Source organism: Bos javanicus, chromosome 24 (assembly GCF_032452875.1).
Source record: "Bos javanicus breed banteng chromosome 24, ARS-OSU_banteng_1.0, whole genome shotgun sequence".
In the NCBI taxonomy this organism is placed as follows: Eukaryota; Metazoa; Chordata; class Mammalia; order Artiodactyla; family Bovidae; genus Bos; species Bos javanicus.
This window is the reverse complement of record NC_083891.1, coordinates 37,206,263-37,223,412: the sequence shown is the minus strand read 5'-3', so window position 1 is coordinate 37,223,412 and position 17,150 is coordinate 37,206,263. Positions and strand designations below refer to the sequence as shown.

Below are 17,150 nucleotides of genomic sequence, written 5' to 3'. Positions count from 1 at the left end.
GTTGGCATAAACATTTAGCTATTTTTCATGTATTGATAGGTATAACCATTACACAAGGGTTGACTAATATCTTTCATGATTAATTATAAACAGAATCTTAAACTCAGCACATATCTTAATGATTGTACTTCCACGCTTCTCTCTCAACTCTGGTGACATTCTGATCTCTCACCTCAGGTACAGGTAGATGAGAGCTGGCCATATTTTACCTGTGACAGGAAGAGTGAGAACTAGTTGCCAGAAAGCTTCGTTGCTTTGCGGTTTGAGGAGTAAAGGGAAAAGCGGGAAAAGAGAGATGCAGGAATGAGAAGCGTTCAGTTTCTAGAGCTGCTGGTTTGAAGCACGTTTGGTCAGAGGGGAGGTGTGAAGGTTGAGGAAAGTCCTCGGGGCCTCCTTGTCCTCCTGTGCTGCTTGCCACTAATTTTGTTACATGACGTCTAAGGATAGGTGTCAGATTGAGCCTGTAGTTCCCCTGGTGTGTGCTCAGTCGCTCAGTGGCGTTTGACTCTGCGACCCCATGGACTAGCCCGCCAGGCTCCTCTGTCCATGGGATTCTCGAGGCAAGAACACTGGAGTAGGTTGCCACTTCCTTCTCCAGGGGGTCTTAGCTCCCCTTGCTCTGTTGGCAGTTTTCTTGAAGGAAATGAATGTCCCGGGTACATTGCTGAGCCTCAGGAAAGTGAAACTGCTGTGACCAGCCGTGTACCGTAACGGCTGCACCTTGTGGTGTTGGGCACTTTCCTGTAAATGGTCTGTCTGCTAGAAAATGACGAGCTAAGTGTGTCCTTTGTCACCTGCTTTCTGTGACCGTCTTGCCCAGTGCTTGACTTCCCCCCAGGCTGTGGGCTGGGTGCTCTGCGCTGGGACCTGCAGACCTGCACGGATGTGCTTTGTTCTCATGGGGTTATTTTTAGATTCACCCCGTCGGAGGCGGGTGTCATTCTTAACTGTCACCCACACAGACTAGATTCCTGCGGGCTTTTTCTCTGAGAGCTTCAGCAGCATCGGGAGAAAAGTGTTGATTTCTAAATCTGAGCATGGCTCATGGAACGATGGGTTGGCCTCCACTGTTGGCATTTTTAAAGAATATATGCATGTGTTAAATACACAGTTACAAATACCCAGTGTCTTCCCTGCCTCTCTGGTTTCTCTTGTTAGTTGCAGCACGTGGTGTGTGCTCCTCCTCCCTCTCTGCTGTTCTGGTCACCAGACCTCACCATCATCCGTCCATCGCTCCATCCGTTCCTTGACCCAAAAATACTTATTAAGGACCTCCTGCCGTGAGCTACTGTGCCACGATCTGGGGCAGTGGTGAAGTGACAACACTTCTCTTGGTCAGAGCTGAGGGTCTGAAGGTGGGCTGGACAGTGAGCTCGTGGGCAGGGCTTGCCGGCCGTGAGGGGAGGGGCAGGTGCCCTGGACCCACCTGGCCTCATGCCGCCTCCTGCCTCCTTCCTGACCATTCTCATCCAGCTCATTTGTTTCTTCTTTCCCCTGTGCTCTGGGTGTTCACATTCTCTTGTAGACAGGCTTTATTTGTCCCCATCTCCTTCTCATCCAAGAAGCCTAAAACATCCTTGCTCCTCAAATAAAATACTAGATCAACAGCCAGAGTAGTTGATGGATTGAGAAGAAAATTGGTGTTGGATTTTGAAAGGTTGCCTAGAAAGTTTTTGGGCTGCTGATGAGGGTCGAGGGTGGGGAATTGATGGGTTTTGAATATGAAATAGATGACACTTAGATCCTTCCTTTAGTTGTCCCTTTAAAAAGCTGGAGCAAACAGTTGATATAACGAAGGCCTCCCCTCAGGAAAGAGCATGTATTGCTATGGTGGTAGAGTGTCTTCCCCTATTTGAACCTTACTCAGCCCAAGATAATCTTCATCTACTTTGTAGATAGTGAGTGTGGTGAACTCATAGAGAAGTGAGCGCAGCGAGCAGAAATCTGTGCTTCCAAACTTCCTTAAAGAAAGTGTGTTGTGACAGGTTCAAAACCCCGATTTATCAACTAAGCAGCCTTGGTGGCTAAGCTTAAGCAGTTTCCTGTCCTATCATTTAAAAAAAAAAGTCTGAGTTGTTCAGTAGAAACTTTCACTGGGTTACACTGGGGATGTTTTCTTGCTAATTTTCTTCCCAGGGTGTTTTCTGGGGGCGGAGGGAGATGATAGAGGGCTCAGGGTGGCTTTATCAAGTCAGCGTCGGTGCCAGCCTGTCCGTATGTAAGTCTTTTGTGGACGGACATTGGAAATGGACTCTGAACAAGTCAAGGAAACAAAGAAGACTGTGACCATTGGTCATTCAGAGAGATGATTGAAGGGCAGGCAGGAGCCAAGGCTGTGGACCCCTGTGTCATAATCTGGTGGCCCCCGGGGTCAGTGCTCAGGGGGCTCACCCTGCCATTGCTGGTGGCTTGGCTATCTGTTAAGCCCAGTTTGAGTCAAGTGTCTCCCCAGCGCGTCAGCCAGCTGATGCCAACCAAGGCCTGGGTCCCTCATTACACGATGAGAGATGAGAGTGTTGTGATGCCCGAGCCCTGTTGTATTACCTTCTGAGCTCACCACTGCATCGTGTATCTGTTCAATTCCAAAAGAGAATACTGATTGGAAAATTCTATCTTCTGACATATCCTGAAGGCTGATTTGAGTAGTGTGTGGTGAATTGTGATTAGGGAATGAACCCCTAGGAAAGCAATCTGCCCAGGCCTGGTTTTTTATACATGACTTTTGATAGAGCCACAGCTGCTAGTCCTAGACTTCCAAGTCCTATAAGATGATCAGGTCAGCTGTTTGTTCACTGAAGTGTATGCAGTTCAGAGTTTGTGGAGTCTGGGTCCAACCTCGAGGTGATAGGTGTGCCTGGAGGACAGTACAGACTGTAGCCCAGAGCAGCCTGGTTTCCTGAGCACACCTCATCGGGTTGGGAGGAGAAAGTGCCTGCCGTGGGTACTGGAAGTCCCTAGAAGTCACAGGTCCTTAGGGGCCCACTTCCAGTTTTATGTCTGCACTGGGACTTAGGAGTCTTGCATTCTGTCCTCCGTAACTTGAGTCTGTTGCAGACAGTCCAAGGACCACTCCTTGGACTGGTCCTTGGGAAGCCCCAAGCTGCAGTGTGGTCCTTGGAGACATGAAGCTGGGACCTGGCTGCCTTCAGATGTGAAAATGATGGGGTTGCTCCTTTTTAGAAAAACAGCTGATAGGCTCATAACCTACAGGAAATTGACTAGAACCCCCAAAGAATACTGGGGACCAAAGAATACCACACCCTTCCTAAATCTGGGTCCCTCCAGAAGGACCCTTCCACATCCAGACACCAGGCTCAGGAAGAGTCCAGAACCCTGTGTTCTAGCACCTGAGGGGCTCAGTGTCCATGGAGTCCTTTCAATGAAGCTGATTTGGGAAGCAGCAAGAGTAGGCGTGGCTTTTTTTTATCAGAGAGACTGCCCTGCATGGAGCTCTGCTTGCCTTACCTGGCTCATTTTCATAATCAGTTATGAAATTTTGCTTAAAATTCAGGAAAATTTTGCATTTTCAAAAACTGCTCAGTGTGATTTTCACATACGCAAAATTTTGAGCCAATGTAATAAGTAAAATTCTTGAAGTTCAACCTTGCTAGGAAGATCCCCACCAAGTCCGTCCTTTCTGCTTCCCTCTAAGTTGGTTTGTTCACTCACCTAAACAGTATTGGCTGAATCCCAGCGAGGTGCCAGATGTGTTTCTAGCCCTGCCTGGAGTTGGTGGCGTGCTCCTCCCCGACAGCTGCCCTGCCTGCACGTCTGCCTGGGGTCCGTCGCTGGTCCCGCTGCCTCTCTGCCTCCTCTGTGTCTCCTCTCCTCAAATGGGCCATGGGAGCTTCCGAGGGGTCTCTGCCTCTACGTCATCCTCCCCACCCACGCATTGATCCTGGCCGGCCCATGCCCAAAGGCGGGTCTGAGGCCTTGCATCACCTCCCCTTCGCCTCAGGCTCCCCACACCCTCCCAGTCACTGTCCCCGGGAACCCCCCTTGCTTGGCCTGGTAAACCCCAATGACATTTTCACCCCAAAAACAAGTACGTTCTGCCTCTTGAAGCCTTGCCTTACTCTCCCCTGCAGGTTTTCTTTCTTCCTTATCTAATGTTCCTCAGTCACCAGGACAGCGTGATCACAAGGTCTTCTGTAAATGAAGACAGTGTTTATGCTGCTGTCTCTTGCTGGACCCAGGATTCTGGGGGAAGAGCACAGGACTTCTGCCACAAGGTCTCACTCTGGTGCCTGGCATGAAGCCGGTCTTGGTTTTGTCCAGCTGTATGAAAATCTTCCCAGACACAGCCCGGGATGGTGGCCGTTTCGCCGGCAAATTACAAGTCCTCTGTCGTGTTGCCCTTGAAGGAGTCACTCATCCTGCGTTGATGGTTCTTAGCCTGTGAGGGACCTCCCCGCACGAGGCTCTCGTGGCCCCCCTTTTCCGTCATAACGGAGTCATCTGGACCGCTCAGTGTGTGCAGGCACTCTGCCGGGGACCCTGGGTTTTGGTCTGTGGACTTGCACATGGGGCCTCGTGGTCCTGGTGGGGGGTGTGGAGGAGCCCCCTGCCCTTCGGGGCCCTGGCCCTGTGCTCTGGACGGGATGCTGGGGGCCGTGCGTAGTGGGGGATGCTTAGGTGTCCTTTCCTCATGGATTTGGGGTTCCAGGAGGCCAGAAGGGCTCACAGATTGTCTGCTCTGTGGGGCTCTGGATCTCAGGGGCTCTCCTCATTGAGGGCAAGGCCTTTCCTCATGCTGCTGTTTCCTGCTCTGAGTTTATAAAGTAAGAATTAAAGGCAGCTACTGCAAAGTAAGAAAAAGCCACTGGCGGTCTGCTCTGATGGGGAGGAAGCAAAACAGAGAGATGTCAAGTGAGGTGCTGCCTTGAATCTGAGTGGGACCCTGTCCCAAGCATCTGCTGGCCCCGGGCGGTGTCCTAATTGAGTTTAGCTCCTGAAGGACAGCACGTCCCCTGGGTGCTTGGGCCCCTGCCCTCCCAGGCCTGGAAGATGCTGCAGCAGACACCTTTCATCTCCCACCTTCGGGGAAGTGACGTTCCTGCCGGCTGGGGTCCCCTCCACGTCCACGTATGGACCCCTTGGAGGACTCAGGGATCCTTGGACAGTTGTCAGGACTGCAGAGCGGCCCTCAGATCTTGGGGGAGCCGCAGGGTGGGGGAGGCAGGCAGTGCTGTCTGGCTCAGCCTTCACTTAGGAGTCTGCCCTGGGAGACCCAGATCCCCTTGGAGGTTGGGTGAAGTGTGTTTGAGAATGTTCTTGAGGGATGTGAAGTGCAGAATGCAAGCTTGGTTGCCTGGAGCATAGGTAGAAGCTGGACCGGGCAAGGTCACAGTATGTTGGTGTTTCCTGAAGTTTCTAGAAGGTTCTGTCCCCTCTTAGCACGTTCCTCATGTCTGTGAGCAGAGGTTGCAATGTTGAGGGTAAGTCCTCTGATAAAAGCTGTTCTCTGTCCCTCGCGATCTCCCAGGATGTACACTTCCTAACCTGAGGGGAGTCCAGCAGCCGGCAGATGGTCAACCCTGCGGGCGGACAGGAGGGCCAGTATGGCTCTGGACTCTGTAATCACTTCTTATTTGTGGGGTTGAGTAGCATTACATGAAAATAATACTCCCGTTGTGGAACGCAAGAAATCTGGGGGTTTTGTCAAGGCGTTTATCATCAGTGACATATGACGGTTCTGTCACTTAGAGATGCTGTTGAAGACATAGGCCCCAGAATCAGATTGAGTTTGGTTATCAGCTTCGTGACGAAGTGCAACAGTCTTGGACATTGCTGGGCCTCCTTGCCTCATGCCATACCAAAGTCCCGGGTGGTTGTGAAGATTACATGAGATAACATCCAGGTTAACACAGCCCCTGACATGCGATAGACATGTAACAACTGCAGTTGTGTTTGTTAGAGGTAGTAACTAGTTGTTGTTCAGTTGATACATTGTATCCAGCTCTTTGCAACCCCTTGGACTGCAGCACTCAGGCTTCCTTGTCCTTGACTATCTCCCAGAGCTTGCTCAGATTTATGTCCCATCCAGTCAGGTGATGTCATCCAGCCATCTCATCCTCTGTCACACCCTTCTTCTGCCCTCCATCTTCGCAGCATCAGGGTCTTTTCCGGTGAGTCGGCTCTTTGCATCAGGTGGCCGAAGTATTGAAGCTTCGGCTTCAACTAGTAGTACCAGCTAACTAATACAGTACCCAGCGTTATGAAGGCAAGCATTATTGGGCTTCCCTGGTGGCTCAGATGGTAAAGAATTTGCCGGCAATGTGAGAGACCCAGGTTCGATCTCTGGGTGGGGAAGATCTCCTGGAGAAGGGAACGGCTACCCACTCCAGTATTCTGGCCTGGAGAATTCCATGGACTGTAGAGTTCATGGGGTCACAAAGAGTCGGACACAACTGAGTGACTTTCACTTCACTTAAAACTTCCAGTACAGATTTTAATTATATATGAGTGGTTTACAGTGTATCCATTTTTGTATTGATAACAATTTAGAAATCGTAATATTTTAACAGTTACCTGTATCTCTGAGGTTACTCTTCTTAATAAATGTGATTTTTGATTGAACATGTCACTTTTAAATAGTTTGGGGCCAGTTTTTATCAGAGGGGATTTGTATTTGAACCACCTACTGATCCATTCCTGTTTATAAGTCTCTACTGCATATCATGATGGTTGACTTTAGTTTCTCTGATGCTCAGGAAAAGCTGCTAAGCAAATCTTTAAACTTTTGATAAATGATTGAATCTGGAAACCTCCCAGCTATTATTCCAGATGCTAGTGTATGTTTACATTAAAATGTTTGATAAGGAGAATCTGATAATGAGATAACATCATGCGATTTGGTCTGTTGAGTTTTATGTGTGAAGGGCCATTTGGCCTCTGTTAAGTGTCTCAGTTGGTTACCGTCTGTGGTTAGTGATCTGTCAGCGCCTCCTTCCCTGTCTCGGGAGCCCCTGCCATGTAAGCCAGCCCGTGGGCAATGTGCTGCTGCCTGGCCCCAATTGCACTGCACACTGCATGGACTGAACATCAGTCAGGCCTGTCTGTGCCTGCCCTAGTGTCTAGTTTTGGATCTTCCATTTAAGGAAAGTAAATTCTTTAGTTTGTTATAAAAATGAAAGGAAACCCAGTCATTTCGCTTATTTTAAGGACTAAGAATGCTTAGCTCAGAAGAGATGAGACCTGGTTGCGGTTGTGCAGTGAACTCCCTGGTGTGTGGAGGGGTCCATTAGAGGAGGGTGGGGCATGTGCGGTGTGGCTTCTGTGGACACAGCAGCCAGGGCCATCTGTCTGGAGTGCCTCCTGGGGAAAGGGCTGTGAGTCTCTGTCCCCTGGAAGCATGCAGGATTGGAAAGCCATCTAGCGTGTGATGCTGCAGAAGATACTTGAGTTGTTGGCAGCTAAGGCTGCTGTAACAAAAGGCCTCAGACTGGGTAGTTTAAACAACAGAGATTTATTTCTCCTGGTTTTGAAGGCTGGGAAGTCCAAGATCAAGGTGCTGGCCAACTCTGTTCCCGATGAGGGCTTCTTGCTGGCTTGCCAGTGTTTTCCGCAGCCTGAGTGGGGGGGGGCGGGGGGCTCAGCCCCCCGGCGGTGGCACCAGGCCTCCCTTTACTCAGTTCTCCAAGCTTCATTATATGGATGGGGTTGTTTTATATCTGCTGAGAGGAAACCAACCAGTTGACAGCCTGCATTTTTCTGCATTTAGCGACTGGCGTTTACACAATAGACTTTCTTGTATAGCAGCCCATCCTTTATCCATGGTAATTAAAACCATCCTGAATAGACATAGTTGCGTTTAATTATGGGCTCTGTCCTCTAGTTGATGTAAGCTTGTTACACATTTAGTTTATAATGTCGTTTACGTCTGAATGTAGATGCTCAGGTTATCATTTTTCAGTTTCTTTAGGAAGAGGGCTGTATGATTTGTTATGAAATTCTTTTTAGATTTGTAACACAACTAATTTTAAAATTGCTACTGTCAGGCATAATACGAAGATGTGGGTGCTGTTGGTTTAACATATGTGCCATGACAGGCCAAGAGGGTGTTGGTGAACATGTATCACCTACAGAATATGATAATTCTGATGCACTGTTCTAGGTTGCTGAAAAATACTAAAAGAGAGTGAAAAGATGAACTGCTTAAGACTAAACTTTATTTCACTTCTGTTTTTGGAGACACTCTTAACATATAAAGATTGTGCACCATGACCCCAAAAATAAGGAACAAAAATATATTTATTCACTTATTCTCTAAATCAGTTGTAGTGCTCTTTTATATCACACAGTTTAATTTTCTGCATCATTAGCCATTAGGGAAATGCAAAGTGAAACCAGTGTCCCCACACACCTGTCATCAGGGCTGTGATGAAAAGTAGCGACAATGTCAAGTGCCGGCAGGGACTCAGAGACGCTGCGTCTCTCAGACACGGCTGGTGGGAGTGGACACCAGCTCTGGTGTCTGCGTCTGTAAAAACTAAGTCGACGAGTCCCGTTCAAACCCGCGCTCACGTTTCCTGGGCATTTTCCCCAGTCAGCTGAGAACTGATTTTCACACAGAAACCCATAGAGGAATGTTTAAAGCAGTTTTCTTTGTGATAACCAAAAATCTGAAATAGCTCAGCTGTTCCTCAACCAGTGAATGAGTAAACTGCATATATCTACTCCATGAAATACTCAGCATCAGTAGAGAGGAACAAGCTGTTGGTGCATGCACCAATCTGGATGAGTCTCCGTAGAAATATGAGCGGGAAAAGGCAGTCCCCAAATGTTAGGTACTGTGTGATCCTGTACCCTCCTTAAAAATGGCAAAAATCTCAGCAGTGAAGAGCGGATCAGTGGTTGCCAGGGATTCGGGAGGGAGAGCCGACAGAGGGAAAGCAGGTGTGTGTGACCATAAAAGGCCCACAGGACAAACTTTTGTGATAATGGAATGTTCTCAGTCTTAATTGAGTCACTATTGACGCCCAATTAGGATAACTGCACTGGAACTTTGCCAGATGTTACCACTGGGGGAAGCTGGTAAAGAATACACGGTATCTCTTCATATTATTTCTTAGAACTGCATGTGTGTGAATCCACAGTTATCACAACCTAAAAAGATCAGTGTTTAAAAAATATGTGACGTTGATATATTCTGATAAAACACTATATATCCACTCCACATGTTTCTTACTTTTTTATTCTCTTTTAGTGATGGTTGGTTTGTCCATTCCCTTATTCATTCAAGAAATCATTGTCCAGCACTTGATACGTGCTTCATTTGGCCTTACTGTCGAGTTCAATTATCCTAGAGCTGAAATCATAGCAACTTGTCCCTGTTGCAGAGCTCACCTCGTAAAGGACGCGTGCCACTGCATTCTGTTGTCAGTGGTAAGTTCCCCAGCTGGTTACATCCCCATAGCCAGCTCTTTCTGTAGGTGCATTTTGGGGCCTTGCTGGCACTAGCTATAAAATACTCAGGGCGTTTTCCAGGTGACACTATTGTGGCTCGGCTCCGTGACGTGGAACTAGACCTTGATAGCCGTTCACGAGAGCAGGAAGGAGTGTCTGAGCGGGGTCCAGGCACCGGCTTTCCTGTGAAGAGCAGTGGGCATCTCTGCGACACGGGCGCTGGGGGCCCTGGGCTTGTGCGGGCAGGGCGTGTGTCCTTCCAATTCAGATTTGGACTTTCCTACAGCTAGAATGTGCTCTCTGGGAACTTTTCTGAGCCTGTAACTTTGATCTCACAATCAAAGCTTTTGATCCGGGTTTAGAGAGGCAGCCATGCTGATAGTGAATCCTCTGCAGAAGAGCCCGTCGTGTCTCTGCTTCAAAGGAAGTTGAGGCGGGGAGGGTCTCTTTGTCAGAGTTGTGTTCCTCTCCTCAGGAAGGTGTTTTCCTTGGTTGTGCTTCGACACTCTGCCAGGAGAGCCAGTGTCTAATGGATGAACTGTGATTGTGTGGGTCACCGGAAATGAAATTTGACAACCTTAGGACTAAAGAGGGGCTAACGGAAGAGCCGGGGGCACAGGCCCCCATCCTGTGGTCAGATGAAATGGATGGGGGCCCTGCGCCCCAGGCAGGAACCCTCGCCTTTTTGACCCTTCCTGGAGGACACTCTGCAGTCTGGTGGTCCTGACTTAAATAGTGAATTGTCGTTAAGGAACAGGATTAAACCTTTTTTCTGTGCTTTGAACTTTGTGGCACGTGAACGTGTGTTCTAGTGAGCTGTGCTGAAGCTCTGAAGGGTTTGTTATAAATCGGTTCAGCCCAGCCTTGCTCACCGGTTGTTTAACCTAGCGTGTCTGAACCATAGTCTTAATTCTGTAGAAAACCCATCTCTCACGCACTTCTCAGCAGGAGCTTCCTCTCGGGGCTGATCTTCACTCACTGTTCTGCATGGCTTCTTCCTTAGTGGATGCATTTTACGCAGAACCCAGCTGTCTCGGGCAGGAGGGCTGATTGGTGTCGGGGTTCCTTGGTGGTTCCTGCAGGTTCTGTACTTTGAGGGGAAGCACCTCGTGGTAGCAGGCTTGATCCGAGATGCTGAAAGAGGGAAGGGGACTTCTGCACGCCCAGCTGGGCCGCCTCTCAGTTCCACGGTGGACGGGCTGGGGCTGCCCGTGCGTGGACGTGTGTAGCTACCACGTCAGCGTGACACGGAGGGGCGAGCGTCACGGGGTGGATAATAGTCTGGGGGCCACGTGGGCCACGTCGTCACTGCAGCTTTTTCTCTGCCGTTGTCATTAGATCCACAAACTCAGTGTTAACATCTCATCCAATCTGTTCTGTCTCTTTTAGTCTCAAACCATGAATTATGTGGGGCAGCTGGCGGGGCAGGTGATCGTCACGGTGAAGGAGCTCTACAAGGGCATCAACCAGGCCACACTGTCCGGCTGCATCGACGTGGTGGTTGTGCGACAGCAGGATGGCTCCTACCAGTGCTCGCCCTTCCACGTGCGCTTCGGGAAGCTGGGGGTCCTGAGGTCCAAGGAGAAGGTGGTGAGTGCCGGTCGCGTGTGCTCTGTCCCCTGGGCGGTGGGGCGCAGCAGGGTCAGCCCTTCCCCTGAGCTCCCGGGACCTCCCTGCTTCTGTTTTGAGAACCTGCCTGCTGTTGAAGACACCCCTGAAGGGTGGTGTTGAAGTCCACCCTTCATACTGTTTTTGAGTTTTTTCTAAATCCTCAAAGCCCTCCCACAGGAAGTCTTGGGGGGAAAAGAAGTGAAAATCATTTTAATAGTCCTGTGTGTGGCAACTTAGAAAATCCAAACCCAAACTAGAGTTTTTAAATGGGGAAGTTAGGTGTATTTAGAAAAGTGCCTTTATCTTATACAGAACTTCAAAATATTTAGTGTTATGCCTACAGACCAACTGGATAGAGTAGGTTGGTATGCTGAGGAGTATATTTGTTTAAATGAAATTAACGCGAAGTTCTACATTTGTTTTTGCAAAGCTGTAAAATCTTGTTGTAAATACCAGGATTTTTACACAAATCTGACTGAAGTGAAAATCCACAGGCTTTTATTATTTTAGGGATGATTTCTTTCAAAAAGAAGGTGTTGGTTTTCTTTCCTTTTTTTTTTTTTTAAACATCCTTTTCCCTTCAGGTTAGGGAGCACTTGGAAAGTCTGTTAGTGTATCTGATTGATGTCGATCATGTTAGAAAAAGTGGAGCTAAGAGTAAGCTTCGCAGGTACATAGCAGTGATTTTCTTTCTACTCCTGTCCCATGTTGTCTCCCTAAACAGCATAACGAGATTCTGTCAGGATTTTCAACCCCAGTGAAAGATCCACAGAAGTACATGTCAGAGGACCACTGTCCTAAGTTGCAGACATCATTTTTTTTTTTTTTTTTTTTTCAGATTTTGGCTAATCAGCTGATCTTACTCTTTAAAATAGAAACTTCCCTCTGTCTTAATTGAACTTACATTATTTTGAAAGAGCCTGGAGAACCAGGGTAGTGGGGCTTGTGTGGCCCGGCCTCTGTTCAGAGTCCCGGTTTAGAAACCACAAGAAACGGCGATGTCCTGAGGGACTAGGAAACGTTCCATTGCAAGCGTGTTTAGCCACAGTGGAGCGTCCCTGGAACTTGTTCTTACTTTCTGGTGATGCTAACCTTGTGTGCTTTCAGACTGTATCTGCTTTGGGAGAATTAGCAGCCGTTCCTGCACTAGAATTTCCCGGTGGTTGTGCAAGGATCTGTTTGTAAAATGACGCATAGGGCTTCCCGCCCTCCACTTCCCCTCTGTGATCTGGGTTTTTGGTCAGACGATCGGATAAGTTGTCTGGCCTCCGCACTGGAACCTGCAGGCTGATGTGTGTACCCCTGGGTGCATCTGTAAGCGCAGCTGGGCAGACAGTGGCTCTCTTCCTGCATGCTGTGTGCCTCTGAGATAGTCATCCAGTTCCGCATGCAGCTGCACACGTCATTGTGCTGTATAAACAGCTCGTCAAGCTTGTAATAGAAGTCTATCCATGAGGCCCAGGAAAGGAGAAAGGTTCTTTCCCATTCCTTCCCTTGGTAGCCCAGAGACCCAAAGGATGTATTTGGGAGGAAATTTGGCTGTTTGACCAAAGCATAGCATTCCTGTGACAGTAAAACCAAAACCATGTCTGCCTTGAGACACTGGCAGTTTGGAGAAATTGTGTTATTTTAGGTCATTTTGGATTGGGGAAAGCTGTCTATTGATTTTATTTTATTATTTTAGATTATTTATTTATTTGGCTGTGCTGGGTCTTAGTTATGACATGTGATCCTTGACCAGGGATCCAACCCGTGGTCCCTGCATTGGGAGTGGGGAGTCTTAGCCACTGAACCACCAGGGAAGTTGATTTTAAATTAAAAACCCATTTCAAGTATGGGGACACCTATGAAGTGAACTTGAGATCCTGCTGCTGCTGCTAAGTTGCTTCAGTCATGTCCGACTCTGTGCAACCCCATAGATGGCAGCCTACCAGGCTCCCCCGTTCCTGGGATTCTCCAGGCAAGAACACTGGAGTGGGTTGCCATTTCCTTCTCCAACTTGAGATCCTAACCACCTGAAAACCTCTGGTTTTAAGGGAAGAGGCAGTGTAATGATTTTCCCACTGCCGCTGCCATGTTCTTTGCTTGATAGAACACAGTACTCCCTGTAGTTTTCATAATTCAGGAGTTTACTTTCAGAAGATAAAGATGTACTTGATACTTTGAAATATTAATTTTGTTGATTTAACACAAAACTGATGATTTAATTGCTTATCAAAGGTAAATAACCCCATGTATTAGGACCGTTTCCATCATGGATGATAAAAGTCCACGTCACACTAGCTTAGGCAAAAAAGGAATTAAATTGGCCTGTGTAACTGAAGTCCAGGAGGATTCGAAATACTCAGGGCTTTGCTTAGAGCTGCTGAAGGTGTCACCAGAATCGTCTCCCTTCGCCTTTCAGCTCTGCTCCCTTCGTGTCTGTCTGTCTAATGCCACACACGCAGGCTGACTTCCGTTGACTCAGCAGCCGCAGTGGGAAGACAGCCTCTCCTTTCTACAAAAGTACCAGAGTTAGTCTCCCTGTCAGACTTGGTCACATACGTCTCGGGGACCAGTCACCATAGCTGGGGGTGAAATGTATTGATTGGCCTGGCTGGGGCAGCAGCCCCACCTCTGCTCTCTATAACCACTGGAAATAGATGCTCTGAAATAGAGGAGGCTGGATCTCCAAAGGGAACAGAGATACACCCACCCAAAGAGTGGCTGAAACATGCGCCTGCTACTGCCAGCACCTCCTAGAATTAGTTCTGTTTCAACATCTGTCATATGTATTGAGCAAAAGGCACAATGTAGGAAATATGACCATATGGAAACGAGTGTTTTTGAAACCAGTTTACTAGAAGTAAACTTCTTCCTTGGGCTTCCTTGGTGGCTCAGCTGGTAAAGAATCCGCCTGCAGTGCCAGAGATCTGGGTTCGATCCCTGGGTTGGGAACATCCCCTGGAGAAGGCAGCAGCTACGCAGAATACTCCAGTATTCTGGCCTGGAGAATTCTTGGGGTCGAAAAGAGTCGGACACAACTAAGTGACTTTCACTTCACTGAAAGTAATATTGGCACTTCAAAGTGAGGGTTCTCCTAGTGGACACTATAAATGTAAACCAAAGGGTTAACTGTTTAAGAATGGTTTTAAAACAAGCTTTGAAGCGGAAGGGGAGGGTGGGATGAATGGAGAGAGGAGCATGGAAGCATGTGCACTACCATAGGTCAATAGAAGCCAGTGGGAGTTTGTGGATGCAGGAAGCTCAGACTGGTGCTCTGTGACAGCCTACACGATGGGATAGGGTGGGAGGGAGGTTCAAGAGGGAGAGGACATATGTGTGCTTATGGCTGATTCATGTTGATGTATGGCATAAACCAACACAATGTTAGTAAATAAATTTTTAGAAAATTAAAAACATGAAAAAACAAAAATGAGGGTCCTCTTTAATAAAATAGTCACCTTGGGAAGCATTTATTCCAACTTGGTGCCCTCTCTCAAAATAGTTTTAGTATTTTTCCTTTGAGACCTAAAGGACTCATGGCATATTCCTTGAAGTATTCTCAGTATTGGCACAATCTTGATGTTAGATTTAATTTTTTGGAAGAACCAAGCTCCATTTAGAGTCAAATCAAGAAATGTCACATTTGGGAATTCCTGGCGATCCAGTGGTTGGGACTCAGGGCTTTCACTCCGGGGTCGGGGTTCAATCCGTGGTGGAGGACCTAAGATCCTGCATGCTGCGTGGTACCCCACCCCCTCAAAAAGAGTCACATTTGATCCCTAAAAATAAGGACTATAAATGTAAACCAAAGGGTTAACTGTTTAAGAATGGTTTTAAAACAAACTTTGAATCTGCATCCTGGAGAAGCATTCTTCCATTTTCCCAGGTATGTCAGATAAATGGGTAACCTCCAAAAATGAGTGTTTTAAAGGATGGTATTAGTTTGAATCTGTTATTATTTTTCTTAAATCTAAGATAGAATAACTTTAAATATTTCATTTGTCCTATTTAGTTTAACTTTCAGATTTTATGTAGCAGTCAGTCAACAAACATGGGTTATTTAAATTATAGGTCTGAGTCTAGTTGAATAAATAAAGTCATTCTGAGAAACTTGAAATTTGGCATTATGGAGCAAATTTTTTTCTTTCTTCAGTTCTCACGTAACTTTTTTGATTAGAGACAGTCTTCCTACGACTCTGGAAGAAGCTGCCATTATTTCGGCTGCTTCAGAAGCCTTACATGACTCTAGATGCGTATGTGACTTCAACTAGTTTATTATGAAAGAAAACTTTAAACACTTGTCTGAAAGTATGTTTTTTTATTGGCTCGGGAGCTTGTTGCAGCATTTTGTTTTAGAGGAGTTAGAGTTCTCGTCATACGCCGCTTTTTCAGTAAACATTCTGAGTAATAGCACTGAGAAGGGCCAGCTGGGAGGCGAGTGAGGGTTAATGCTTGTCCTATGGAAACTGCTTCATGCTCCTCTTTGTTTAAACAAGTAAAAGAAATGTGAGCTTTGTGTAAAATAATCATTAACGTTTCTGGAATAGGGAATTTTTTACGTAAGATTTTTCACTTATTTTGGATTCATTTCTTAGTTGCCTATTTTTCTGATTTCCTTTTATAGTGTTACCCTTTTCTTACAGTTTTATAATTAACACACCAACTGCACGTATTCAAAGGCCGTACTTGATAAGTTTAAACACACATGTGCACCCGTAAAAGTCGCTCAGTTGTGTCCAACTCTTTGTGACCCCATGGACTGTAGCCCACCAGGCTCCTCTGTCCATGGGATTCTCTAGGCAAGAATACTGGAGTGAAAGCTGTTCCCATCTCCAGGGGATCTTACCAACTCAGGGATCGAACCTAGGTCTCCCGCATTGCAGGTGGACTCTATACTGTCTGAGCCAGCCAGGAGGCCATCACCGTGACACGGAACCTCTCACCATCCTGTGCTCTGAGTCTCCTCCACTCTGTGACAGTTCCTCAGGCTTTGTTTCATTGTTTTGACATATTTTTTAGTTTGTTTTAGATGTACAGACAAGTTGCAAGTGCAGTTTTTAAAGTTTCCATATACCTTCACCAGCCTCTTCCCTTCGTGTTCACGTTCCATGTGACTATAGTACGATGATCAGAACCAGGAAGTCAACATCAGTATAAAGTGTCAGCTAAAGACTATTGGAAAAGACGCTCATGCTGAGAAAGATCTAAGGCAAAAGGAGAAGGGGGCAACAGAGGATAAGGTGGTTAGATAACGTAACCAGCTCGGTGGACATGAATCTGAGCAAACTCCAGGATGCGGTGAAGGACAGGGAAGCCTGGCGTGCTGCAGTTTGCGGGATCGCAGAGTCGCACACCACTAGCAAGTGAACAGCAAACGACACAGACCTTATCACCACTTCACCAGTTTTTCTGCTCGTGTCTTTTCTCTGTGGCAGGATCCCTCCTTGCTCTCGCCCAACAGTCCTGTCTTTCCGTGTGACCTTGACTTCTTAGAGTGCAGAACAGTTACAGTGTAGAAGGTCTCTCAGTTTGAGCTCTCTGATGCTTTCTCGTTTGGGTGAGGATGACACCGCATGAGGTGCACCCTCCTTGCTGCTGGTGGTGACTCTGCTCGCTGTTGAGTGGTGGCTGTGAGATTATTTGTGGGAAGAAACCTTGGGACTGTGCACATAGCCTGTCTCTCATTATGCTCTCACCAGGAATTTTAGGGGTCACAGTGGACTTTGCTGTGTGTGATTGCTGTGGTGTTTCCCAAATGGTGACTTTCTGTTTCCATTCTTTGCGCTCCACTTATTCATTGAAATTGTACTTTGTCAAAGAGCTATTCTCTTATTTACTTAGCTGTTCAATTATTAGATTGGTGTGGACTCATGGATATTAGTTTTGCCCTGTGGGTTGTAATCATTACCATCTTTATTTCTGTAGTTGCTAAGACGGTCCCGGTTTCAGTTGTGGTTAGCTCCTTCGAGTTGAGTGCTTTTGAAATGCTCCTATCATTTTTTGAGCACTTCTTTGTTACTTTCTGCACTGGAAGATAGTCCAGGAGAATCTACTCTCTCTGCCTCAACCCTGGAATTATTATTGTTTCTTCAAGGGAGCTTTGGAACTGTGGTGTTGGAGAAGACTCTTGAGAGTCCCTTGGACTT

The 17,150-nt window shown here is 47.1% G+C and overlaps 1 protein-coding gene across 6 annotated transcripts in view; it reads left to right on the top strand.

Moving 5' to 3' along the window:
* The window catches only part of LPIN2 (lipin 2), a 93,324-nt gene that overhangs the window by 47,800 nt on the left and 28,374 nt on the right, over positions 1-17,150 (top strand). For all 6 annotated transcript variants that reach the window (XM_061399838.1, XM_061399842.1, XM_061399841.1 and 3 more), the window contains one exon: positions 10,798-10,998. In XM_061399838.1, the coding sequence (XP_061255822.1) occupies positions 10,807-10,998 (192 nt within the window). In that variant the 5' untranslated portion in view covers positions 10,798-10,806. Of the gene's footprint in view, positions 1-10,797; positions 10,999-17,150 lie in introns of those variants that run through there.